This window comes from Oxyura jamaicensis, chromosome 13, assembly GCF_011077185.1.
Source record: "Oxyura jamaicensis isolate SHBP4307 breed ruddy duck chromosome 13, BPBGC_Ojam_1.0, whole genome shotgun sequence".
In the NCBI taxonomy this organism is placed as follows: Eukaryota; Metazoa; Chordata; class Aves; order Anseriformes; family Anatidae; genus Oxyura; species Oxyura jamaicensis.
Window position 1 is genome coordinate 5867767 of NC_048905.1, and position 7988 is coordinate 5875754.

At 46.5% G+C, this 7988-nt stretch overlaps 1 protein-coding gene across 2 annotated transcripts in view; it reads left to right on the forward strand.

Moving 5' to 3' along the window:
* The window catches only part of RANBP17 (RAN binding protein 17), a 169213-nt gene extending 166850 nt beyond the window's left edge, over positions 1 to 2363 (forward strand). For both annotated transcript variants that reach the window (XM_035338439.1, XM_035338440.1), the window contains one exon: positions 1793 to 2363. In XM_035338439.1, the coding sequence (XP_035194330.1) occupies positions 1793 to 1889 (97 nt within the window). In that variant the 3' untranslated portion in view covers positions 1890 to 2363. The remainder of the gene's footprint in view (positions 1 to 1792) is intronic.
* Positions 2364 to 7988: the final 5625 nt, after the last annotated feature.

Sequence of the window (7988 nt, forward strand, 5' to 3'; positions counted from 1 at the left end):
AAAAAAAAAAAAAAAAAAAAAAAAAAAACAAATGAGAAACTGAGTAAAACTTGTTCTTAGAACTAGGTAGTTTCTTAGTTCAGTAACTATTTATATTTATTAAAGGCAAGAAGTCCTTAAGATAACATTATTTTCTGAGAAAAACAGACTTTGGTGTGCAGTTCCTCTGAGCTGCCCAGAACAACAGACGTTAAGGACAGAAGGGGGATCACTGCATGTTCTAGTCGAGGCTGAGGGAAGGAGTATGATGGGCAGGAGGCTGAGGTCCCCTGTTGTCACCTCCAGGCGGGCACTTGGGGGTGCTGGACAGCGCTGGGGATCCAGCTCTCCCCTGTGCTCCCCCTGTTCAGGGAAGGGACAGAGGCTGCTGGCAGATACTAGATTTGGCAAACCTTAGATTGGAATATGCGTAGATTTCATACAGATTTTCATCTCTAAGCTCTTTGGAGTGTTCTCAGGCAGTGGCGTGGAAGCTCTCAGGGAGCTTTTGTGGAAATGCAGGCAGGGAGGGACAGGTGCAGGTGTGAGGGGGTTAGGGATAATTTGGTCCAACGAGCAGCTCGTCTGTCTCAGTAGCATCTGCCTGTCAAACTTAGGAAGACTTTTAAGCCATCACTTCCCCAACAAGCAGCATGAGTTAATACGATGGCTTTTCTGTTTTCAGGCCGTGATTTGTAAGCCTTCTCAGAGTTCTGCTGGGGAACAGGAGGCTTCTTTTAACCGTGATTGTTTAAATTTGAGCAGAAATCAATTTCCATTAGTAAGGAAATAAACTCAAAAGTAAAAAATTATGAATAGCATAAAGAATGAACTCATAATTGCATCCTGTAGTTCCACACGCAGTGAGCCCCCGTTTACCACACTGCTACACATACCCATGAAGTACAGTACAGTGGAGGCAAGCAGGAAGGGAAGGGTTATTACCCCAGTCCTGCAAAGAGAGCTTTCCTGAGATCCCATCAGTTCTGCGAGCACCTGTCCGCACAGCCCTTCACAGGAAGGAGCCCTAAGGAGCTGTTCTTTGGGAAACTTTATTAGCTTCACTGTAGTGAGCCAGCAGCGTCTAACACAAAGCAAAGAGCGTTGAGGCAACAAACAAAAGAACACCTAAAGATCCTAAATCCAGGGTGCAATATACCTTCCTGGCATTTAAAATACTTTTTTATTTTTAAAATGTGTACACGGTATGTAATAAATGGCAATCAAATGCTTCATTTCAGGTAAAGATAGCCCAGGGAAGTAGATCAGATTTGGGCTGTCATAAAAGCTGAGTCAGAATTCTCCTTGTCTCATGTCTGATGCCACTGGTTAGGTTTCCCATCCAACACATGCCAGTAGAGAACTATTGGGAAATACTTTTGTAAATCATTCTGTGCCAGATAGGTGATGGTACCACATTTCACAGACTGGTTGTACTCAGACTCTGAGGGGGGAGGAGGGTCTGAGATAGCCTGGACTTGATCACCCTGTGGACACGTCCCAGAGAGCCCTTTGCTGGAGGCTGGGAGAGAGGCGACGTGTTCCCAGTCACACAAGAAAACAGTTTCTTGATGCATTTGTTTCCCAGCTGACTTCTGAAATGAGTTTATAACACTTTCCGTATATGCCAATAAGTTCATTATTTTTTTATATATCTGGTTTTTGAGGGCACCTAGTGATTTTGTTTCTGCATTTTCCTCTGTTCTTTTTTCAGTTTAATTTAGATTTTAATTACTCTTTTTACCAATTATTGAAACCAATACCTCAGTATCAGGTCTCATTTAACAAAACGTTTGGGTTGTCTTTTTCCCAGGTTCACTCAGAATATGTCAGTCTTTCGAAGAGACATGGCTGAAGCTCTGCGCAGCGAAGGGGCCTCGGATCCCGGCAGTTTGGACATGATGAGTTGACATTGACTTAGGAAACCAGAGCACTGGCTAATAAAACTACTTTGAAAGTTTTGAGACCCTGTTATATTGTTAGATTTTGTCCGTTATGAAAACTATTTTTTTAAGATAACTTCTGCCTTTTTGTATCTCTGGCATAAACATAAGGATTTGTAATAGTGAAAACAATGTAAAATCAGCCTTAGCTTGAACATTTTCAGCCTTTCTTACCAAAATTTATTATCTTGTTCTTTTATCTTTACAAAATGGTGTAGAAACAGTACTTAACCAAAGAACAAAATAAATATGCATTCCTTCTGAACTTGCATTAGTTTATGATTCTCAGTTCTGCATATAGTGTTAAATAACATCTCTTACAATAAAAAACCCTGAGCTCGTTCTGACTGAGCTCATACTTGTTGGAAAATGAGTTGAAAACCGGTGCAAATTTTATATGACATCTTTTTGAAATAATAAACTTGCTATTTTTCTACAAAATGTTATACATTTCTTTTCAACACAGGAGGCTTATGACAACATGGATAACAAAGTGGGAGAAGAGTAAAAATTAGCATTTTAGGCTATATGACAAGGAAATTAAGCATGTTGCACATAAAAAATGTGCAACGTAATGGTTGATGGAGCAACCATTCATGAAATACTGATAGTTGTTTGAATTTTACAAGTACAAATTTTCCAGGTCCTTGGAAATGGAGAGGGGGAAAAAATGCAAAACGTTATGACAGTGTTTAAAAGGGATTTAATTCATCCACCGCTACAAAAAAGCAAGCAGATAGTTACAGAGACTTATCGCCCATATTTAAATGGCTTGTGGCACAATGAAGATGAACACATGCATCTACACCAGCAAATTCAGCAAATTTGTCTTCACCTGTCAGAGAACATAAAGAGTTCAGTGTGCACCCAAACAAAATCCCTCCTCCAGTCTGAAGCTCACGCGTAAGCTCGCCACGCTGATTTTCTGTGCAACAATTAATGTCATTATTCTGTGGCGGGTACGAGGCACTGTGTGGGCTGATGAAATACACAAATGAATTGAAGCAAAATCTAACAAAAATTAGAACTATTTAAGCAGTAAGTCAATTAGTTCATAATGTACAAATGCTATTATGTGCAATTAGAAGCTATCGGTATTGGGTTGGGTTTTTCTTTTTTTTTTATGTAAATAATTGATCTCATGTGCTTTTCACGCTTGCTTACATTGTTGTATTTAGGAACATTTCACCACTCTTTAGATCAGAATATGATTTTTTATTGTGGCCATCAGGGAGCAAAAGTTCATAGCAATGTTTCTTATCGTTTTTTCAATCTTTTTCTTTGCAACTCTTTTTTTTTCTGCACATGTTTAAACTGCAGGAACTAGATCTGAAAGGAAATCATTTTGTTAAGCAGCTTTTTGTTTTCATTTAAGCTTAGCTGGAGACATTATTTAATGTGCAGCCAAAGGGTCTGATTTCCAGGAGTGCTGTGTACCTGAGAAAAGAATCGATGGAGTTAGTAAAGAGCAGTGTGTTTTTGGTATTGCTAAGTGCCAAGGTTTGAAAACTTCACGGTAAGTGAGTGATCATTAACAACACCTGAAACAAATAGGAATTAGTACAGCTGTTCACCTTCCATTTCAGTCCTTGAAGGAAGCTAGAATCATTGCTCCTAAGTCAAATTTTACAAGCTGTAAAACTTGTGAACCGGTTCACGCTCACGTGTGCGCATGTGCATGTGAATGTGTGTGTGGGGGGAGCAGGATTTGTGGAAAGGTCTCCATTTTACTTTGCATATGGTTGCAGGGCTCAGTGCTGAGCCGTGCCGCTGTCTCTCTGGCAGGTTTGCTATACGCACCCTTCCATAACCTTACAACTCAACATTGGCATTAAAAGGCTCGGCTGAAAGCTAATGGGTTCTGTGATTCCGGTTTTCCTTGTCATAGGGTGGAAATAAATATCGGTTGCATACAAGCTGCTTGTGCTCACAAAGCAGTCAGTTTGCTGGTTAAATTAGCTGCTCTGCTGAAAGCCGAAGTTTGGCATACTGAAAAGGAGAGCACCGTGTGCCCTCGTAACTTGGCACTCAGACTTTAGGGCTTGCTTTAATATGAGGCTACTGACTCCCTGGGGCGCTGGAGTGCGTTTTTGAAACTTCCCTTCTAACACATCCCTTGTTACAACTTACAAGTAAGATCTAAAGAACACCTTATAAACTGGGCAAACGATGCGCGTACTTGACCAGCATTCCAACCTCGGTTAACAATTGACAACAGGAACTTATTTAGAGTAGCTGGCCATATAAATACTCTTGCTTTTAGGTTGAAAATGGATAGCATAGCAAATAATATATTTTATGACTCCAGATTCTTTGTCGAGAGTCTTTAGTGTCAGCCTTTAAAAGGGTACTGACAAAGTAGGTACAGCGCAGAATTTGCTCATGTTTACAAAAGATATGTAATTCCTTTTTGGTTTGTGTGCGTGGTTTTTTTTCTTTTTTTTCCTTTTTTAACACATAATTGCCTTAAGAGGATTTTTTTTCTTAAAAAAAAAAAAAAAAAAAAAGTGGAATAAAAGGAATGGGAAAACAAAAATCAGAAAGGAAGACTGTACTTGGCCCCGAGTGCTTTCCTCTCAAGAGCCCGATGTGAGTCTGTCTGGTTACGCAAACCAACTGGGGCTGCAAAATAGTTCTGATTCTCCCCCAGCTGTGTTCTCTGCTGTCCCAGCGAGAGGCACCAACAAACAAATCTCAGGTAAGCATCCGTCCTCCTGAGAGGGGAGAATAAAGCAGCCCCTAGAGCAGCCTCGCTCTGCTTGCACAGGCAAAGGCAGCTTTCTAAGGAAAACACAAAGTTTTAATATCTTGTCCTGCTTGCATAAGGAGGCTTTGAAGAAACTCAGCCGTGAGTATATGCACACTTTATAAAATAATTCCTTGGACTTGTTAATGTTTTATTGTAGTATGAGTTTATGATGACAGCAAACCTTTCAAACTGTAGAGGGATAACATGCTTCCTTGCTGTATTAAAAAATAATGTTAGTGTAGATTTTATGTACCATAGTTTAGATTGCTGTTAAGAGCGCTTCTTTGACAACATTCTTTTTGAGGCTTACAGAAAGCGCAATAAAATATGTAAGTTACATTTCTACAAACAAAAGCCATAACATAAGTTATTTATAAGTGTGAGATCCAAACAGTATCACGATAAATAAACCTTAATGGATACCTGCGGCATCCATCCTAATGTAATTTGCCCAACAAAAGTCATATTTAGTAGAAAAATCTGGCAGCAACCGCATGTTGGTATATAAAATAAGAATAAGAGAGGAGTAGGAAGGCACCGGCTGCTCTCCTGTTTATGCAGCGAGCGCCTGCACCTCCCCGCAGCCCCTTTACGATGCGGCGGGGGTCCCGATGGCCGCCTCTTGCAGGGTTTGCCCCGTTACCGGGACGTTCCCCTCAGCTCCGCCGCAGCCTGAGGTTGTCGGAGGTGGCAGAAAGAAACGGCCCCGTCTGCCCGGCGCCCTCCTGCCGCTCTCCTTCCAGCCGCGGCTCCTTTCCTCGCACCCTCCCCACGTAACCGAGTCTCACGCTTTTCTGTGGAGCGATGCACGGATTTTGAACCAAAACAAAGTTCGGGCTTTTCTAATAAAACCGGTAAGGTTACCAACTAGATAAAAATGCGCTCTGAAACATGACTTGAAGCCACGAAGGTCCATTCGGGGTTTGAGGCTGCAAGCCACCTCTACCCGTTTGCTCTGTGAGTAGCATTTAACCCTTCCAACCCGTCCGCAGGGAGCCACAGGGTTTATTTACCTCCCTCCTCCCCTTTTTGGGGACTGGTGCCTCGCGGTGAGCACAGACCCCGGCTCACACAGCCCGTGCTGGCGGGGGCTTGGCCCCCCTGCACCAGGAGAGGTGCAGGAAGGGGAAAGGGGGGCAGAGGTGGGTGGCGACCTCTCCATGGGCTCTGCCTGGAAGGGACGCATGGGCACAGCCTGGCAGGGCCCGCAGGAGCAGGCCTGAGGGGTAGGACAGCGGCAGGGGACAGCTGAGAGCTGTGAGCTGCTCAGGGGGAGGCTGCTTCCCAGCCTCCCGTCCGCCTTCCCCTGCCCGCGCCCGCTGCAGCCTCACCCTGCCGGCCTGCGAGGCCGCTGCCTCAGGGCAGGCCTGGCAAAAGCCTCTGCAGAGTGTGCATAAGTAGTGGCAGGTGTTGTGTGTTCAAGAACGCATCCGGGGGTTACACAAGTGATTTTATTTCTTAGTGAGTCTCACCCCATTTTATCCGTATAGAACAGGCTGTAGAGAGCCAGCCTGGCCTTGCCTGCTGCCAGTGCCAGGCGCTGCCGCAGAAACCTCTCCACATCCCCCCCCTGCTTCCAGGCCCTGTGTGGGGAGAGACAACACCCGAAGCAGCATCGGGGACTGCTTGTGGGGTGCCGTGTCCCCACCTGCAACTGGCTGTGATGCGAGGTCCTGTGAGCAGGCCTGGTGGCTGCATAGGAGCATACCTGGAACTGGAACTGCCCTGCAGCAGCTGAATTCCTGCATTAAAGCACGGCCTCGGGGTAACAGAGGGCGATTCCTGAGAGGAGACACTGCCCTGAGCATCCTTTAAAGGAGGAGGATTTATTTGTGGCAGTGAGACCGCCAGAGAGGCTGCACGAAAACACCGCTGAAGACTGGTGCTAGGTCGAGGCGTGAGCACGCAACCTTCACAATGCTTCTTTCTTTCGACCTTGTTTCAGAATTAAGCAGGGCCTTGGTGAGGGTCGTGCGGCCACTGCCAGCCCAGGCCCTGGCAGCAGGAGCCTTTGGAGCTGGGGCAGGAGGCAGGGACGGGGCAGGAGGGTGGGCTGCATCGCTGGTACATCCACCTGCGTGACACAGGTGGGCTGTACGGCCTCTTCAGGGCTTGGGGTGGATGCTTTCCCCAGCTCTGGGGTCGCTTCTCCTCTCCAGCTGGCTGCAGCAGCACTGCTCCAGCCCGGCCGAGCCTCCCGGCCTCAGGTCTCCTGCGTGGGCATCGATCTCGCTGCAGCCCCGCGCTCCCGCTCCGTAGGAACTGCGCAGCAATGTGCCATCAATTAACGGCCTGTTATTATAAAACACTGCCTCCTGGTTTTAAAAGGTTGGAGGAGTCCCACAGTGGTTTCTCTTGGTCTCGTTCCCAGAGATCTGTCCCCCTCACCTTAGAAAAAAATGCCTCGTTTTGAAAATAATTAATGGTAAATATGGTTTAAAAAATAATTAAAAAAAAAAAAAAAAAGTGTAATGGATCATTTGGCCCACACCAAATTTTGTCAATAAACATTTAACCAAGGCTACTTAGAGCAGTGCTGTGTGGAGGGATGCTGCCTCGGGGTGCAGCTGGATTTAAGGCCAGGGGCTGCCCTGGGTCCCCCCAGAGCCACCCATGGGTGGTCTCAGGGTGACACAGCACCACAGGGTGGGTGGGGATGCTCGAGTTGGCAGCGCCAGCGTCCTCCTGACAGGGATTTCGTTTTCCCTGGCACTGGACATGTCCAGGAGAGGGAACCATCCCCATCTCGCCTCTGCTTTCCAGGAATTGCTGCTTCTTTCTGCCATGGCTCATGGGGTTCAGGAGCATGTTTGGGCAGCGTGGCTGGGGCTGCTGCCAGCAAACCTGCCCCAAATGCAGGAACTGAAATGTCTGGGGCCGCAATGCAAGAGGGGTGTAGGAGCTGACTTGTTTAAAAGGCGTTTGGGACTGGGGCAGTGCCTATTTCATCACAGTTTTATTCTCCCAGCCTATGGGAAGCTCCTTGCAAATGGACGGTGGTATCAGCTGCTGCCTGGCATGTGGCAGGGCCCGCGAGGATGCCCTCTCTGATCCGAGCCCACAGACATGGCAGAGGCTGAGGGGTTTACATGCACCCCACAACTGAATCCAGTTCCCCCAGGCTGTCACACATCCCCCTCCGCACCCCACAGCCACGAGGCAGGGTGCAGCTCTGGGTTTCGGGGCAGGTGAGGGGGGCTCTGCTTGGCCGCCCCCAGATCCTCCTGCTGGTAAGCTCCAGGAGCTGGGGAGCTGGATGGTTATTCCTCTTGCATGCCACTATTTTCCTCTGTCCCCTTCGATTTCCTCCTCCCCCC